The 20,219-nt window shown below is 37.9% G+C and overlaps 2 protein-coding genes across 3 annotated transcripts; one reads left to right on the forward strand and one right to left on the reverse strand.

Annotated features, from left to right (window-relative positions):
- Positions 1–847: 847 nt before the first annotated feature.
- LOC110102361 (selenium-binding protein 2) lies at positions 848–3,479 on the reverse strand. Of its 2 annotated transcripts, none has more exons than XM_028696302.1 (7): positions 3,143–3,479; positions 2,792–2,993; positions 2,490–2,717; positions 2,184–2,415; positions 1,984–2,091; positions 1,606–1,895; positions 848–1,347 (listed from the first exon to the last, which is right to left on the reverse strand). In XM_028696302.1, the coding sequence occupies exons 1-7, from the start codon at positions 3,312–3,314 to the stop codon at positions 1,317–1,319; spliced, it is 1,263 nt and encodes a 420-aa protein (XP_028552135.1). In that variant the 5' UTR covers positions 3,315–3,479; the 3' UTR covers positions 848–1,316. The 2 variants fall into 2 exon arrangements, with proteins under 2 accessions (XP_028552135.1, XP_020686339.1); XM_020830680.2 differs by having other exon boundaries at positions 1,623–1,895; positions 3,143–3,477.
- Positions 3,480–16,104: 12,625 nt separating this feature from the next.
- LOC110102336 (probable glucan endo-1,3-beta-glucosidase A6) lies at positions 16,105–17,920 on the forward strand. Its single transcript, XM_020830643.2, has 3 exons — positions 16,105–16,383; positions 16,452–17,777; positions 17,895–17,920. Exons 1-3 carry the CDS (start codon positions 16,326–16,328, stop codon positions 17,918–17,920), a joined length of 1,410 nt encoding a protein of 469 aa, XP_020686302.2. The 5' UTR covers positions 16,105–16,325.
- The last annotated feature ends 2,299 nt before the right edge of the window (positions 17,921–20,219 follow it).

Below are 20,219 nucleotides of genomic sequence, written 5' to 3' on the forward strand. Positions count from 1 at the left end.
CCAAGAGAATGTTGTCTGAAGAAATACGATCCTTTATGAAACCAGCTTGATTTTCCCCAATAATGAGCGGCATTATTTCCTTCATCCTGGAGGCTAAGATCTTAGAGATAATCTTGTAGAATACATTGCAAAGGGCTATAGGCCTAAAATCAGAAATATTAGAAGCATGAGCTGATTTTGGGATAAGAGTGATAGCAGTCGCCTTGGCAATATTAGGAAGATACCCTTTAGAAAAGAATGACTTAACCGCTTTGCAGACCAAGGGACCGATGAGAAGCCAACTTGATTTATAAAACTCGAAATTAAATCCATTAGGGCCAGGAGAAGAAGTGGAGCATCCCATGAAAACAACATCCTTAATTTCAGCATCTGTAACCATCATAGTCAGCAAATCAGATAGATGTGGGGGTATAGAATTACCTTTGGGAATGAGGTGGTGATCACAAATGGAAGCCGGTTGGGGAGAATTAAAGAGCTTCTCAAAGTGTTGTATAATAGAGTTTATCTTGTCTTGCCTCACATTAGGTTCATCACTAGCAATTAGAGTGCAACTGTGATTCCTTCTCTTTTTAATTCTGGCATAAAGAAATTTTAAATCATCTTCCCCATGCATTAAAAAATTGTCGTTGCAACTCTTCTACAAAATGCTTTATATATTTCATTTGAAGTTGTGAGAGATTTTTACGGCAAATTTAGCGTAAAATAAAATACTTGGACCTAATAAAAAGATAACTCAATAAACCAATTGAAGGCATAGTATATGTTGGGCGTGCCAAGTGTAGCTAAGACAACCCTAGCTAAAAATGTTGAATTGCTGTCAAGACTTTTTTACTAGATCTTTAAGGAATAAATAGAGAAAGATCTGCTAGCAAACAGCAGACTTTTTATTCTAGAAATTGAGCTGATACTTCGTTTCATTCAGCAAATGGCTGTTCGTGGAAATATTTAAATTCTTTAACTTAAAGGGAATGACTAAGACTTAACATCCAAGTTTACAACCATCATTCTCTTTGCCAGATAAACAAGATAAGTTTCCATGCTTTGTCCCTGCACAGCAGCGATATATTATATCCAGATATCAGAGGTGCAGTCTCCTCCTGGGTACCTCATCTCATGGGCAAGGGAAGGGCCATCAGGTTCGACACCGAAGTCGACAAAGAAGTTTGGATTCAGCTTCAGCCCTCTATTGTCAATATCAACATCGATTTGAAGCATGTGAGAGCCCTTCTGCACAAGTTCTGGGTAGAACTGCTTATCCCACACACTGAAGAGAGAGTTTGTCACATAGAGTCTTTTTCCATCTAGGCTCAGCTGGATCATCTGTGGTCCTCCACGCAGTCGGTTTTCCTGATGAAAATTAATACAAGGTCTATAAGATAAGCAAGAAGATTTATACATGAATTAGTCTGCATGAAAGAATAGTAAGGGGGGAATTGATTCTAGTTAATAAACTTCAACTTCCCATCACTATTGCCTGTAGTGTTCATCGCTAAGAGATAAATATCCCCATGGCTTAACCTAAATTTTTGGGCAGGACTTAACCAAAATCTTGTTGAATAGTGCTAACTTATTGTGAAGCTAATAGAATTATAGGTTTTTACTTACAGGACTGTGTTTCTAACCTTAACTTGAGGCACATCAAATTGTGATTCAGTCCCATCCTCTGAAACGTAAACTGTGTCACTTCCTTTCTGAATCAATCCTCCAACCCAAACCTGCCCAGTAAGCACAGGCTTGCTAGGTTCCTCAATGTTATACTGTCTTACATCCCCATGCAGCCAGTTAACAAAGTAGAGGTACCGATCATCAAGTGAAATTAGAAAATCAGTTATCAGCCCTGGCATTTCCGGTAGAATCCAGTTCTTCACCTTCAGCGATTCCACTGATATCACCACCTGTGAACCATAGTTTGACAAGTTTCCATCTTATTAGTAGCTTGCTTGCTGCAAAGTTATTTTTTTTATAGAAATGATGAAATATTACCTCATGACTCCATGAATCATCTGTATTCTTGAAGAACCTCACTATATTACTGGTTAGAGCGCAGCCGACAAAACCAGTATCTTTAGAAGGGTCATGTAGAAATCTAATCTGCAGATATTAATTTAAGGAGGAAAAAACAAAAGAGATAGTCAATATTTAGAAGCTTCCCTATGCTAAAAGTATGAAATTCAATGCTTTACTTCTAACGGTAGAAGCCCAGTATCGCCTAAGTCCAATGTCTGCTTCAGTTCACCAGCAGACCAGTTGTAAACATGGAGATGCCTCCCATATAGTCCATTAGCCACATGTTCAAGATCAAATCCTTTACTGAAAGCTGCTGGTGCTCCCCATGATGTACTAATCATCGTATTATGCCGAGGTTGATACCAGAAATCATATCCAAATAATGGACTGTGACCTGGTTTCTCCCACCTGTCTTTCCATTTTTCTTTAGAATGAGATAAAATTCTACAAAACTGACTGATCTAAGAGCTAAATATCATTACCTTCCCTTTACATTGAAATCTGAATCCAATAGAAGGAAGCCATTCCCATCTGCATTGCCATCTTTGTCGCCAAGGCAAGACACCATAATGTCACCGGATGCAAGGCAATGGGAGGTGTGAGGATAAGCCAAACCAGTCTCCTTGACAATATCTTCAGGCTCGACCACCTTATGCAACGCCGGAGCTTTCGGATCCGTCAGGACGTCGACGACATAAATGCGACCAGATCTGCTCAGATTTGTGAGATTGATGGAAAATTTGAATAGGAATCTGGAGTTTTTGGAGAGCTTTGGGAGACTTACAGCAATGAAGGCAATATCAAGAAACGCCTATCATTAGATGTGTCGCCATGGCAGGAGCTGCAAGCATTCCAGCCAGAGTGATGCAGTTCATCACCTATATATGGAACAGAAAGTCTGTGGATGACTTGCGAATAGGTTGGCGAGTTAGGATCAACGTCCACTGTTGCCAAGTAATCAGGCTTCCCCTTCTCATGCTCAGTTCCTATAATATTTTAGTTATGGAAACTTATAACCTCTCATGTAAAGAATGAATCTTTGGTAATACAATTGGACTTAAATCAAACGAATAATTGAAGGAATATTCATCAACATATGTTAGACAGAGAGAGAGATTATTATGAGCAAATTTACCGTTATAGACGCAGGTAACGTAGATCAAGGCCTCCGGAGGTCCCTTCATTGCCTCAAGTGGAGAGGCATAGCCGGGGCCCTTCCCCCCTACATGCGCGCAGCACGTATTTCCCTCTCCTCCGGCCGCCGCCGCCACCGTTGTCTTCCGCCCATCCACAGCTGCTCCGGCCATCGTTCTATCTTCTCTCAGGTCGCCCCCAACCTACAAGAATGCTGCCTTATCTAATTGTAACAGGGATCTACGAAAGGATAACAATAATAGGCGTTGTGGGATCGCCAAAGGTATCTTTAAGCCTTTTGGGAAAAGTAGAAAAAGCAAGGGGGCGTGAAGATGAATTGGTAGTGGTGACTTTATGGCGATTTTAAGAAGACGATCAAGTTGCTAAATATTAGGACGACGAGGCGGTATCCTAGTGGTGGATTAGAAAACAAAGCTTGTTTTGTTCTTTGTAGCTGATTTGCTTGATGAAAGTGGACGGATTATCGGCGAAGTGGCGATTGTGCCGTTTGTGGTAAGGATTTGTTTTTTTACGGGGAATTCGGGTGCTTTTTATTTATTTATTTATTTAAATTAATTAAGTTAAATTCATATAATTTATATATGTAAGATTTAAATTTAAGATCTGTTGATTGATAATTAAAATTCTCAACTAATAGATTAAAATGAAATGTATATTTTAGGGGAGGGAATGGGATTGTTTCTACTAATAATAGAATCATAAGATTACAAAATCAAGGAATATTATAATTTTTTGTTTAATTTTAGTGCACAATCTCACAAATAGAGAAGAAGAAGTTCATCAATTAATTTTATATTACAAAATTATTTTTAATAAGATTTTCTTCTTATATGCGCTAATGAAATTCTTAAATCTTCCAACCATACCCTACCTATTTAGGGGGTACGACAATAAGGGATGAGAGAAAACCAGAAAACGTTAAGTCCGTACCAAATTTTGACTTAAGTTTGACAAGATATGCAGTGGAAGTCTCAACGCATAAAAGTATTGGGTGAAGCAATGGATCATCATATGTTTTTTTTTTCCCATTTATGTAGATTGATTTGTTGGTTCATTTGATCAATCTCAATTCATGAACATGTCACCTAAATATTGAATAATAATTCATAGTTTTTTTTTTATTAATTCAATAGTATGATAGAATTGAATCTCTTCTGCCTCCTCTCTTTGGCAGGATAATTTATTACGTGTGGAGTCTTGATAGGAGAATTATCCATATTCTATGAGGATACACAACAAATACAAAGCAAATACACAAAAAAATTGTGTATTTGATGTGTATTTATTGTGTATCCTCAAGGAAATCAATAGTTTATTCCATATGGACTCCGCATGTAATAATCTCTACTTAGGCATGCCTTAAGAAATCTAAGAGTATTGAGTTTTGATATGAAAAAAAAATTTACTTATGCATGAATCTTGATATATATTGAAATTAGAAAATTTTCAAAATTAAATAAAGGACCATTTGAATTCTGATTTCAATAAATTTATAATCAAATTACGATTTTGTTTGGAACAACTTTCTTACTGCTTCTTAAAACATTTTTTTAGTGTAAGAAATTCTAATTAAAAAAAAAACTAGAAAGTTACTTTTAAAGTTGTAAGAAAGATATCCCAAATAATCCTAAATATCTCAATACGACACACATATCAATACCAAAAGTTATTCAATTCAAGTTCAATTGAGCCTTGATCAAGAAGTTGAAGCATAGTTGAAAATTTTGGGACATAAATTAGAAAATCAATTGATTTCTAAACATGCTTACAATCAAATTGGTGTCTTGACAAGACAATTCAAACAAGCCCAAAATAGTTTAGTTTTGATATCATTAATGCACTTAAATATTGAAATAATTATCTACGATCAAGATAATCAATACAAGTTGTCTGATAGTTTTTTAATTTTGGGTACGCTAACAAATAGTTTCACTCTCATAGACTATAAATAGGCCCCGCACCCACCCTACCGCGGTGTCACGCCTCGAGTTCTATATTGGAAGAATTTTATCTCATTTCTTTTTAATATTCATGTTCTCCATTTTCAATTCATATTATTATCTATTTTTTGTTGACAATTGATACTCATTTATAATACGATTATCAACAACTAGAACTGATTAATTGCATCCAAGAAAATATAATTAATTATAAACAGTGGAACACAAAATTTCATTACTATAGTCAATATTAATATTTTATTCCAAAGTTTAAAAATATTATATACAATAGTCACTATCGACTACAAAATAATACATTTAAACAAAAAAACTTTAAATAAAATCAAAATAACATTGCTGCGAAGCCTCAATTCGTAGATTTCTTATCTTTATTTGAAATCTTATAAAATCACGTAATTAGCACAAAAGTCAATCAAGTAATCAAAACTACTTACTGCATTTAATGCAAGGAAAAAAAATCAATATGTATGCTCCAATTTCAGCCCATATCAATCAACAATCAATAGTCTATCAATAAAATCAATAAAAAAATATATGAAATTCATATCAATCAATAGTAAAACCAATATTATTAGTAAAAACAAAAGCGATATATTAAACTATAATAAAATTAATAAAGAAGAGGGATCAATCAATGGACATGTTATGCTATGTTGCATCAGTATCAATGCTAATTCAATTAGTTTTATATTAGTTGCGTCTATCAATTAATTCATATTTTATCATGTCAATACAATAAAAAATATAAATATGAAGAGCAAGACATGATATATAGCTTTAATGTGGTGTTTTCATCCTTCGACCTCACCCGTTACCCAATTGATCATTAGTCTTTAATTTAACCACAACCGTCAACTAATTTGTCATATCGACCTTTATCTTATCATCATTATTCATTATCTTAAGTCAATTCACAGTTAGCTTTCAATAATCATTTAAGAGTCACCATTCTTTATCCATCAGCTTAATTTGGTAAATCAATTACAAGCTAAAATTAGGATCACACCATAAATCATTTTATCTTAAGGAAAGCATATCAACCTATTCTCCTGCGTAGAGTATTATATCTTAAGAGCCAACTCGTATTAATTATAATATTAACAACCATCATTCATTGCTTACATGCAAATGTCAGATTTTGTTTTGAATCAATGGTATCCGCCTTTCTTTAATATATGAAACACAACATGAAATGTAGGTATCTATAAAATATAGGAAAATATGTATGCTAGCCATTAGCTTCAGAAAATCATAACTTTTTTATCCGATAAAATTTAATAATATTATGTTCAAAATGTTTATATCATATGCAAAAAAGTTACATGTTGGAAGTGTGATAAATTAGGAGAAATATATTTTTATGTGTTTTGAAAAAAATTAAATCAGTAGATATGAAATTATTGAAAATAAAAGTAGGTTTTATGTTACTTATTATGATTAGAAGGCTTTTCCCAATTGAAGTAATCAACGAAAATGACCAAAATCTAACTTTCTCTCTCTTCACTCTCTCATCATCCTCACCCTTTGCCTCTCTTCTTTCATGGCAAGCCCTGCGAATGGGGAGGAGGAAATGGCATAGTGCATTAGGCTTATGATATATATATATATATTCATATAGAACGTATTACATTATGGGAGTTACAATAATCAACATAGACATGTTTGTTTGGTAAGAAGGACCGTAGTCGCAGGAGACCGGGGTCAGAAATACCGTTGTCTGTTGATAATGGTCGGACAGACCGTAGTAGGCGACAGAGATCGAAAGGATCGTAGTCGGCAGGAGACCGGGGTCAAAAAGACCGTTGTCTGGTGATAGAGGTCGGACGGACCGTAGTAGGCGACGGAGGTCGGAAGGACCATAGTCGGCAGGAGACCGGGGTCAGAAATACCGTTGTCTGGTGATAGAGGTCGGACGGACCGCAGTAGGCGACGGAGGTCGAAAGGACCGTAGTCGGCAAGAGACCGGGGTCAGAAAGACCTTTGTCTGGTGATGGAGGTCGGACGGACCGCAGTAGGCAACGGAGGTCAGAAGGACCATAGTCAGCAGTATTCTGGGAGAACTGTGGGCACCAGGTGGTGGCCTGGTGGAGCTCAAGGCCTCAAGTAGTGGTCCGACGGAAGTCTGGGCCTCATGTGATGTTCTGGTGGAGCACACGGCCTTTGATGATGATCTGGCGAAGACAAGGGCCTCTGGCGAAGGTGAAGGCCGCTGGTAAAAGGGAGGGTGTCTGGCGAAGGTTAGGACCTCTGGCGAAGGTGAGGGTCTCTGGAGAAGGTGAGGGCCTCAGATGAAGACGTCAGGCCAGAACGTAGGGCCTTGAGCAGAACGTCGGGCCTGAATGTCGGGCCTTCAGTAGAACGTCGGGCCTGGACATCGGGCCTGAACGTCGGGCCTTGTGATGGTGGTGCGGCGAAACTCCGGCGGTGGTCGAGGAGGAGCTTCTTCATTCTCTTCCTTCTCCTCTTCCTTCTCTTCTCTTCTCTTCTTGCTTCTTGCTTGGATCCCCCTCTCAAGAGAAATGAGGGGTCTATTTATAGATTTTATGGAGTGGCATGGCCCATAAATAGGCGTGAGATCAGGGGCGAATAGGGAGTGGTCGAATGGACGGCCGATGCTGAATCCTACGATCGTGCACCGTTCATTGGACATTTGAAGGCCTTAGTGATTTCATAATTCGGTGATCTTGGGCTCGTTGGATTTGTCTCATCAAGCCGTTCGATTCGAGTATAAGCTCGTTAAAATCAGACTCCGTTTGGTAATTCAAACAGTGCTACGAAGCTTCCAATAGCGCTTTGGGTCCTTGATTCGGGCTCATTTGGGCTCGGATTGACTCGAATTTGGTGTCGTTGGATTCACATTTCAGAGACGCTCAATTTGACTATAAGCTCGCTGAAATCGGAGTTCGGGAGCTCCCGGAATTAATTTTTGAAGTTTCTGAACTGGTTTTGCCTCGAGATTCGTGCCCAATCAAGATAATTTTGGAGTACGTATCAAATATAGTATTATTGTGCAACAAAGCCTTCAATGTCATGACAATAATTTCTGGAGCCGCTGTGCTCTAGTTCAAACAGAAATTTAGATTCTTATTTTTAAATTTATTTTAATTATTATTAGGTTGTTACATGCACGGCTCTAAAATAATTATTGGAGAGATTTTAGAGGCTTTAAGATTAATCCAAGAACTTTACTTGACCACCGTTGGACGACCATTATTGTCGGACCATCACCATTCTACCAAAGTCGTTAAGTCACCTATGTTTAACCATCGTTGTCAAAATCCTCCCACCCGACAATCGCCATCAAACTATCAATAATTAACCATTACTAAATCATCATCTTTGAACCATCACTATCTAACCATTGTTATCAAACAAGCATCGCCTGACCTTCTCCATTGGACGACCATCTAACCATCTCCATAGTTGGATCGTTGTAGTCCGAGTAATATTGTTGACTGCCATTGTCGGACTGCCATCATTCACCCATAGCCATTATAATACCTCTCATCCCTTATTGGCTCAATAACATTCTTCTCACAAAAGTACAAGCCAACTACTTATACCATTATAATCCCACTTTCTCCAATTTGAAGTATTGCCAAAACTTAATAATTTTCACTTACCTAATGAACTATTTCAAGATTTTTTCCCTTCCATAGTTTTTCACATAAAAAACTCTTTTATTCTTGCATTGTCTTATTTTATCTATATATCTACTAGATGGTTATACAAAGTTAAAATGTTGAATACTTTTTCTAATGTTGTGAATATTCTAGTGTGCAACAAGTTTAATCTTACTTTTAATAGTTGAAAATATATATTAGTATAGAAAGACTAAATGGTTATAAAAAATTGTTTTGATTTTTATTGTATTATCCTAATTTAGTAATTTTGATATCCATTTAATTCGTTGTGTTTTGATTTTTTGTTCTAATTTAGATTGAACAAATAGAGAATGAATAGTTGTTGTCAAGTAGCTAAAATTAGAAAAGAATATGCAAACTTTCATAAGGTGCTGAGTTGGGTAATTGGATAAAAGTGAGCAATCAAAGAGTGAAATGTGTCATGTTTGGGGCCTAAGCCCATATATTACTATGAAAAAGAAAAAGGTTACAAGTAAAAAAAGGTACATGTAAAAGCATCCCAATATAAGCAAAAACAAAAACTTATGTAGGACATATGTGAAAAGAAACCCCAACTATACCACCCATAACATTCAAAAACTCAAATAGAGAACCAAAAACTTGGTAGATTGCACTGAACAAAAATAAGAAGACAAGCTGCTACAGACCGAGCAACAGAAACTGCAAAAGGAGTTATATAACATTGTGCACTAGTCAATGAGAATCCAACACCAGAAATCCAATACCCGCATAACATGAAGACCAACAGAGTGCAAACTCCAGTTGCTGAAATCAGAAATACTGCTCCCAGGAGATGTTTACATATAGAGCAGAGTAGCACAATGAGATATCCAAATTTTGAGTTCTATCACCCAGAGACCAAAAAACACATTGCTCCTGAGCCCAACTACCTGGACTCAGAATAATGCAATAGATCGAGTAGTCATATCCTTGGTTGCCCGTAGACCGTCCAAGGGATAGGCAGAGGGAGCTTCATCATCGTCCAGGCAAAGCAAATCTGCATATACCTGAAGGGACCAAAAGCCATAGGGACAGAACAGAAAAGATCCAATCCTCCACCTTATAATTTTTCTAGTAATTCTAGCGAGTTTTTCCATTTCAATATCTTCTCAAATAAGACTCTTTTAATGCCTAACAAAAGAGAGGTGTAGCATTGCGAGTTGTTCCCAAACCTCTTATTATTCCTCTCTTTCCATATGTAGTAAATCACAGAGCAAATAATTAGCTTATAAAAATTGTTCACCTCATGTTTGCCATTGAAATTACCATTCAACCAATCAAATAACTACAGAATAGTAGGCCTAAGAAGGAATCTATTCATACCAGGAATCATGGTAGCCAAAATAGAAAAGGAATAAGAACATTCAAAGAACAAATGAGAGACCATTTCATCATATTGATTGCATAAGCTGCAGATTTTCGGGACCTGAATATTCCTAATAAGAAGTGCATCGACGGTCTTGAGACATCCCTTTAAAGCAAGCCAAACGTATACTGAATGCTTAATTACATATCTTTTGTGCCAGACCATGGTATACCAATTACAACAAGGGTATTCAGAGTAAAACTCCACTATATAATTTTTAAAATTGTAGTTGATTCGGTCTTTCCAGAGCAAACAAGGACCATCACAGCCAATCTCCCTAATGTCAGCAAAAACATCCCGAAGCTGGGATGAGAAAGTGTCGGGTATCACCCAGGAATTCCCAGAAATTAAATCCTTAATGGTCAAATCCGGAAGAGAGGCAAGACTGACATCCCCAGTAAGGTGCAATCATTATACCAATGATCCCATTTAAAGGAGATAGGAGCATTATGCGTAATTTTAAACTGAAAACAAGATTTAGCCAGGATAGCAGTGTTGCATATGGACTTCTAGATTTTAGATGCAAAAGCATGATGTGGCTTCCAAGGAGAAGAGTATTTGTTTAACAACCAATCAGCTAAAGGGGAGGGGCAGTTGTACATCCGAATAATAACAGAGCAGTTGAAAGCAAATTGCATTGCAGAGATAGAAGGAATACCCAACCCGCCATTGGCTATAGGCAAGCAAATTTTGTCCCAAGCTATCATATGCAGTTTATTAGTAGAATTAATATCTCCAAAGAATAAAAACCTAGAGCTGATTTTTTAAAAAAATTTATGCACCGATTTAGGCAAAATTGCACCCCTGATCCAATAGGCAATTGTGTTTTGAATTGTAAATTTCAGATATTGAAGTCTTCCATCAAAAGACAACAAATTAGATTTCCACCTGTTTAACTTCCTATTAAGACTATCCATAAGAGGCATGTAATCTTCAATTTTAAGCTTATAGAAGGATAATGGAATACCCAAATAAGTGATTTTGCTTGCTATGCTATGAATAGAGAGAGCTTGACAAATTTCAAGTTGATTGCTTTGGTGTTTAGGAAACATAATAACACTTTTGTCATAATTAACATGAAGCCCCGAAACATAAGCAAAGTCTCTTAAAATGGAAACCAACTTATTGCAATTTTCTTAGGTGGCCTCTCCAAAAATGAGAACATCATCTGCATAGAGCAAATGAGAGAGAGAGTGAAGTTTTTAGAAGAGATACCTTTGAAACCTCTTTCCTCAAGTAGATTAGAAAAAGCATCCATAACCAGACAAAAAAGATAAGGGCTTAAAGGGCATCCCTGCCTAAGCCCAGCAGTAGTAGGAAAATAACCTTCAAGCGCACCATTGAGAACAATATAGAAATTGACATCTGAAATGCAAGCTTTAATCCAGGTGATAAAAAGACTAGGAAAGCCTTTCTGAATGATCCTAGCAAGCAAGAATTCACGAGAGACAGAGTCAAAAACCTTCCTGATGTTTAATTTAGCACAAAAGATATTAGCTCATCTTCTTTTACCCGCACTGGAAAGAATATCACTAGCAAGCAAAATATTATCGGTGGAGACTCTAGATTTAACAAACCCAGCTTGATTATCCTTGAAGATATAGCTCATAGCCGATTTTAATCTAGCAGCAATTACCTTTGCAATGATTTTGTACAAAACGTTACAAAGAGCAATAGGTCTATAATCAGATATGTTGACAACATTTTTATGTTTTGGGATTAAACCAAGAGCGGTTGCTTTGACACCATTCGGTAAGTAACCTTTTAAAAAGAAAGATCTAATAGCTTTGCAAACAACCGGTCCAAAAATGTGCCACCCGGTTTTGTAAAAAAGAAAGTTAAATCCATCAGGGCCTGGAGCTGATTTAGAAGACCCCTTAAAAACCGCAACTTTGATTTCTTCATCCAACACATTAGAAGCAATAGAAAATGCATAGTTATCGGGTAAGACAATCCCAATAGGAAAACTCTCCAATTCCAGATTTGGTGGAGGAAAAGGGTTATAGAGATCTTGAAAATACTTCAAAAAAGTAGTAATCACATCAGCACGGGTAGAGGAGGGATTACAAGTAATCAAGTTGACAACCAATTTGTTACTGCCCATTCTACATCTAATTTTTTCATAAAAAAATTTGAGATCATCTTCCCCAAATTTAAGCCAATTTACCTTGGCTCTTTGAATAATCCATGAGGCTTGAATGAACGTGAATTTAGCTAATTCAGCATTGCATAACCTGTAAGAATGATTAAGATCAGAGTTAGTAGGATCAACGTGCAAATTCTCCAGCAAAAAGCTTTGGTTACTGTGTAGATAGTCCAAATGTCTAGAAATACAGGTAGAGGAAGCCCAAGTTTCTTTTTTAATGCCTTTTTTGAACGGCCTAAGAGAGTTACAGAGATGAGAAAGAGGATTACCAAGGCAAGGCATTGTGAAGACCTCTAAAAACATCGACTAATAGCTATCAATTTTGGTCCAGTAGCTTTTGAAAAGGAATCTGTGATGAACCTGAAAAGAGCTCCCAGGATGAAGAATAATGGGACTGTGATCCGAACAAGAAAGACTTTGAAAAGAGCAATAGGATTTCGAGAAATTACTCATCCAGCCCCCATTTACAAGAACTTTATCCATTTTAATGTGAATGAGACTGTCCAAACGTTGATTGAACTAGGTATATTTACACCCAATAGAATGTAAGTCCACAAGAACATTGTGGAAGATCGAATCATTAAAATCCTTCAGAGCAGATTGCATGATGAAGGTACCCCCCAACTTTTCGGAGGCATACCTACAACAATTAAAGTCCCCTATAATAGCCCAGGGCAGATGACTCGCAGGAACCACATGTGCTATAGAATTCCACAGATCCTTTCGGTCAGAGCTACAATTGGAAGCATATACAACAGAAAGCTGAAAAAGAGGTTGATTGGCCACCGAAATCATACCAGAAATCAACTGAGAAGTGACAAGATTGGGGTTGAAGTTAATCTTAGAAGCATTCCACTTCATCCAAATCCTCCCCGATGTAGAAAGAGCAAAATTATGACAACTAGCCTCATTAGCAAAGAGGGAGTGAGAAGTTTCAAAAAACTGTTCATGTCAAGACTGAACATGAATCCTGTTCTCCAAAATACAGATCAAGTCAAGCTTAAAAGACTCAATGAGACGCTTACAGCATAAAACTTTATCAGGGCGATTAAATTCCCTAATGTTCCAAGACGCTATGGGAGGAAAAGACATTAGGAATTCAGATTTTGTTGAGGTTTTTTGGTCTGCTTCCCCCTTGCAGGTTTTTTGGACGTAGAAGTCGACGGAAGCTGAATAATATTTTTAGCTAATTTTTGTTTCTTCTCCTTATCAACAACGCCTACAACCACTAGACAGTCATCTGTAGAGTTGCCTAAAACAACATTTTGCTCATTAACAGAACCTTTAGAATTTAGAACATCAAACTTATTGGGAGAGATGAAATTCTTCCCTAAAGTTGGAGAATGAGAAATTAGGTTGTTAGAAGATGAAAAAGCAGCATCATTAGGAGAATTTAGGTTAGGAATTCCCGGAATAATGGCATCCCCTAACTCAGGAAGAGCATCCTGAGTAGTAATCACAGTATGAACCAAAGATTTCTAAGGAGAGGGAGAATGCGGTTGGTATAGAGGACTAGTAGCATTGGGAAGGTTCTGCAGATATTCCGTGGCTGGTACAGGATTATTGGTAGTAGGATCCGGAGGCACTACATTGGAAACAAGGGGTTTCAAAATATTCTGAGGCCTGTAGTGAGGCATGAAATGAGGTTTTCTGCTAAAACTTCTGCCCCGATTATTAGGCAGCTCCTTACTTTGTGGATTAGAACCCGATTCTGGCTTGGACGAACAAGAAGAAGAGAAATGCATTAAAGACTTACAATGCTCACAAGGGAATGATCATCATTCATATTGAACTTTCAAGCTAACGACGTCCCCATCCAGCGAAACTTTAATCTCCTCAGGGTATAATGCATTGCTATCAACAAGCACACATACCTGAGCATAGGTAAGACGGGTCTTCAGCTCGGTCAGGTTGTCGGCAGCTACCGGAACTCCAATTTTGCTAGCTATCCAGGAAATCCCCTCTGAGTTCCAACAGGCAAGGGGAAGGTCATGGATCTTCACCCAGATAGGGACCCTAGCAAAGTCCTCCCTCTTAGGTTTGAACTTCGGGTGCCACTTTTGAAGAACAAAGGGTTTTCCCAACAGGAACCACACACCTCTCAACCAAACCATATCGAAGTCCTCCACACAAGAGAAACAGAGAAGAAAAAATCCATCATTAAGGGACAAGAGCTGCACCAAACCTTTTAAGCTCCATGTTTTTTTTTATTGCTCCCAGCAAGGTCTCGTAATAGGGTCGCCTCCCTATGGAATAACCAACAAGACAAAGCTTCAAGTCTTCACCTCATTTAGAAAGCTTCTCCCCAGAAAAAGGGATAATATCCGGTTCCGATGGGAAATGGGAGAACTTTAGAGATTTTTTAGAGGAGTTTTCCGGCTCAAAAACTTTGTTCCAACTCTCAGTGATCGGACTGACCTGAACACCTGAAGACATAACTAGTGGTGGAAAATCATATGGCAATAAAGCTGCGTCCATGTTGAAGGAAGAAGAAGATCCCTTCGGCAACGCCGGAGGAAAAAGAGGGGAGGAGAATCAGCAGAAAACGAGGGAGAAGGAAAACCCTAGCCGCCTCGCGATCGGTTCTGCTAAGTTCTATTCATTTTTTCATTATAAATGTGTCATGTTTGAGACAAAAGATTTCTTGTACTATCTCCTCGTGTGAGGTTACCTAGAGGATAGGCTTTTGAAATCCATAACAATGTAAAAAGGGAACATAGGTTAATTTTCAAAGTGCTAAATTTAAGTTGGACATAATCTCTCTAAATCTTAGCATTTCATTGTAAAAAAAAAAATTGAATCGATGATGTTATCTTTCATAATTATGCATTCACATTACTTTATATTCATTTTACATTAGTATGCATTTATCCTACATCGCTATCTCATGCTACATTGAAGGGAAATGGTTGAGGAAGAATTGATGGATGTTTGGAGAGGAAAAATGTCCTAAATGAGGAGATTATGAGAGAGATTGGAATTATGGATGCTACAAAACCCTTTTAAAATATATGAAAATGAAATATCATAAAAAGGAAGGTCATAGAGAGACACATATTCAAATTCAAGTAAAAGTCATGAACAAGTGATTTAATTTCTTCATAGAAAGATGTACATTGATCTCAAGTATTAGGCTTTGTTTGGGGTGTCTTTTTTGCTACTGCTTAAAACAGCTTTCTAGTACATATATTTTAATTTTTATATTAAGAAGTTGTTTTAAGAAGTAGTAAGAAAGCCGACACACACGAGACCTTAATATACCTCAAATATTGCAATATGATGTCCTTTTTGTTTAGACTAAATGAGATGTGGAATCACATTATCCCATATAGCCCGCAAGCACACATGATCGGCCACATGCCCCGTTTTACAATACCACCTCCACTACTCTTATTCTACTGCTAATATAACTAATTAGAGGCTCTTTGTTTTTCTGTTTTTAGCAAGTGAGTGTCCGTAGGATATATATCAAAACCTTGTGAGAAGAAGAAATCATAATATAGAATACTATTATCGTTTACAAGCTAAGAAACCTTATGTTCTCTTTGGTTCTTTATTTTTGTGCTTTGTTTTTCATCTCCATGTCATATCTACCACAACAAAATGCATGTCACGACATCCTTCATCTTGTCTCAATAAATTTATTTTCTTCCATAAATAAATAAATATTTTAAGAAGAAGTTCATTTTATACAAACACTCTCTTTTATTTTTTAATAAAATAAAAAATTAATACGCATCAAAATACAATTGTTTTCCGGGTCGGCAACGATTTTTATTCGTTACTAAATGCCTAAATAAATAAATTATCTTTTATTGCACACAGTCAAAATAATCCAACTTTACAAAAGTCACAAAATTATTTAATTAGTATAGCCGCGTCAGCGACCAATAAAACCCCTTAATCAATTAAAATATGACACGTGGAATACTGTCCCCATTATTTGACTATAAAATACCTTCAGGGCTTTCTTCTCCCTGCCTAACGGTTAGCTCAAGAAGCACCGACTTGAGACCTCAGCAGCTCAGCCTCCGCCGCCGGGAAAAATGGCGGAAGCCGTTCACCTCCTCCTCCTCCTACTAACGTTCGTCTTCTTCTCCCCAGGTAACAAGAACTCCCTCATTTCCTTCTACTTTACGCGAAGCATTAACACTCCCCTGTGCTCCTTGCAGTTCAATCGGCCTCCAAGGTCCTCTTCCACGGTCTCGGCGTAGACTACGGCCAACTCGGCGACAACCTTCCTTCCCCTGAGGCTTCCGTCGCTCTCATGCACTCTCTACGCTCCTCTGCAGTTAAGATTTATGACGCGAACCCGGAGATCCTCCGCGCCCTCAGCGGCTCAAACCTCGTAGTCTCTGTCATGGTCCCCAACGGCCTTCTCCCGTCCATCGGCACCAACCAGTCCGCCGCCGACGCCTGGGTCTCATCCAACATTGTCCCCTTCTATGGCTCCGTACGCCTGCGCTTCCTACTAGTCGGCAACGAGATCCTGTCCAATTACGCATCGAACTCGACTTTCTGGCCTTTTCTCGTCCCGGCGATGACTCGCCTTCATCGCTCCATCAGATTATTCTCCCTTCACGGCATCAAGGTCAGCACTCCCCATGCCATGGACGTCCTCCAATCCTCCTTCCCCCCTTCTTCCGGCCGCTTCCGGTCCGACATTGCCGTCCTAATCATCCGCCCCATGCTCGAATTCCTCCGGCGAACTTCCTCCTATTTCATGATCGACGCTTATCCCTATTTCCCATGGTCTGAAAACCCCAATTCCATTTCAATCGACTACGCCCTTTTCCAGGGGAACTCCAGCTTATACTACCACGATCCGGTGACCGGACTCACCTACACGAATCTATTGGACCAGATGCTCGACGCGATGGCCGCCGCAATAGCCGCTGAAGGGTTTGCCGAGGTCCGGCTGGGACTGGCCGAGACAGGGTGGCCGAATGCCGGCGATCTGGATGAGATAGGAGCGAATGTGCATAACGCGGCGATCTACAACCGCAAACTGGCGATACGGGTTGCGGAGCAGCGCGGGCTACGGACGCCGGCGAGGCCGGCGGCAGCGATTCCTGTATTTGTTTTCTCGCTGTATAACGAGGATCTGAAAACTGGACCAGGGACGGAGCGGCACTGGGGGCTTCTGTACCCGAACGGGACGGCGGTGTACGAGGTGGATCTGAAGGGGCGGCGGCCAGAGGCGAGCTACCCACCGCTTCCTCCGGCGACGAACAATGAGCCTTTTAAAGGGAAGCTTTGGTGCGTGCTGGAGACCAACGGCGGCTTGAACTTGACGGCTGTGGCGGCCGCGCTGAGCTACGCATGCGGGCAGGGTAACGGCACTTGTGCGGCTATTCAGACAGGGGGGAAATGCTTTCAGCCTAATACGGTGGCGGCGCATGCGAAATACGCATTCAATTCGTACTGGCAGCAGTTCCGGAGTACCGGCGGTTCTTGTTACTTCAATGGCCTAGCGGTCCAGATCACCACTGACCCGAGTAAGTTTTTTTTTCTTCTAATTTTCAAAAAAAAAAAAAAAGCTTTTTTAACTTCCCAAAAAAAAAAAAAAAACTTTTTATTTCTTTTTCTTTAAAGAATAATTGGTAATATTACAGATACCATCCAACTTGAATTCTGCTGATAATATCCCCATCTATTTCACCATCACTCTGAACAATAGATCCAAGATATCTAAAATGTGTACTCTTATTAATGACTTGATCGCCCAAAGTCACAATCCCCTCACTAGGTCTATTACTACTAAAATTGCACTCCATATATTCTGTTTTAGATCTACTCAAGCGAAAACCTTTAGACTCTAAAGTTGACCTCCATAATTCAAGTTTACCTTCAACTCCCTCTCTAGTCTTATCAACAAGAAGAATATCATCAGCAAAAAGCATACACCAAGGTACATCCTCTTGCAAATGTCTAGTGAGAACATCCATGACTAAAGCAAAAAGATATGGGCTTAAGGCTGATCCTTGATGTAACCCAACCGAAATAGGGAGAAGTTTAGAGAGAATAAGGAGGATTTATATATAATATTTATTGATTTAGAGAAAGCATATGATAAAGTTCCAAGAGAAGTTATATGGAGAGTTCTAGAAAAGAAAGGAGTTAATGATGCTTTTATTCAAGTCATTAAGGATGTGTATGTATGACATGTTACTTGTGCTCAAACACATGGTGGTTTGACCAAATATTTTCCTATTTCTCTTGGATTATATCAAGGATCAACCTTAAGCCCTTTTTTTTTTTTTTAAATTTATTCATGGATGCTCTCACTATATATTTGCAAGATGATGTACCTTAGTGTATGCATTTTAGTGATGATATTCTTCTTGTTGATAAGACTAGAGAGGGGGTTAAAGGTAAACTCGAATTATGGAGGTCAACCTTAAAATCTAAAGGTTTTTGTTTGAGTAGATCTAAAACTGAATACATGGAGTGTAATTTTAGTGGTAATAGATCTAGTGGAGGGTTTGTGACTTTGAGCGATCAACTCATTAATAAATGAATTCATTTTAGATACATTAGGTTTACTATTCATAGTGATGGTGAAATAGATGGGGATATTATTAATATAATTCAAGCTGAATGATTGAAGTGGAGGAATGCTTTATATTTGTTATGTGATAGAAAAGTATCACTCAATCTTAAGAAAAAATTTTATAAGATGTTGGTGAGACATGCAATGCTTTAAGGCGCAGAATGTTAGCCATTAAAAAGAGAAGCATAATATTAAGTGTTACTAAGATGAGGATGCTCAGATGGATGATTGGACTTACTCTTAGAGACAGGATATGGAACGAACATATCCAAGAAAAGGTTGGAGTAGTGCTAGTGATAGATAAGATTAAAGAGAGTCGCCTTAGGTGGTCTGGTCATGTAAAATGTTGGCATTCCAATGACCTTGTTAGGAGAGTATATATATTATATTTGAACTATGTTAAGAAAAGTAGATATAGACCTAAAAAGACTTGTTTAGAAAATATTAGAAATGACCTTTCATCATTATATTTAAATGAGAATTTGACTCTTAACAGGACACAATGGAGAAAAAGGATTCATGTAGCCAACCTCAAGTAGTTGGATAAAGGCTTGATGTTGTTGTTGTTGTTGTTGTTGTTGTTGTTGTTAAGAGGGTGAAACTATAACAAAATGTAAGTGACCCTTATTATGGCATAGAGATAATAGATCGTTAAATAATATTTTAAAATTGGTAAATATGTAAATAAGTTTTTAAAATAGAACCATAAATGATGCAAATGAAAAAATTATGAAGGCTCAACCTATGCACATCATCTTGTATGGGAGTATCATATAATATTTATACGTTAATAAAAATTTAGAAATTTAATTAAAACAAACAATAACAACAACCTTAAGCTTTTATCTCATTCCGTGGGGTCGACTACATAAATCCTTTCTTTCATTGTCATAAAGAGTCTAACTTCTCATTTAAATCTAATAAAAAATGTCATTTCTAATACTTTCTAATTTTGTCTTTTAAGTCTAACTCTAACTTTCTTAACATATGCCATATCTTATACATCTACTTTCCTAGCTGACATTTTATGTGACCAAATCATCTAAGGAGACTCTTTCTAATATTATCTACCATTGGAGCTGCTCCAACCTTTTCATGGACATACTAATTTCGTTTTCAATCTTTATGTGTAAAATTACTCATACATTTGAGCATACTTATCTCTGTAATACTTATATTATGCTTAACCTTCTACTGACCAACATTCAAGCCCTAAAAAAAAATTCACCCATTGTATATACTACATTTTAGGGGTGTCAATGAATGATCCGACTCACCAACCCAACTGAACCGACTAAAAAACTTTAGGTTCAGGTTGACCTATTTAATAAATGAGATCAGGTTCGGGTTGACCCGTTTAATAAATGAGATCAGATTCGGGTCGTGC

This window comes from Dendrobium catenatum, unplaced genomic scaffold (assembly GCF_001605985.2).
Source record: "Dendrobium catenatum unplaced genomic scaffold, ASM160598v2 fragScaff_scaffold_733, whole genome shotgun sequence".
Lineage (NCBI taxonomy): Eukaryota > Viridiplantae > Streptophyta > Magnoliopsida > Asparagales > Orchidaceae > Dendrobium > Dendrobium catenatum.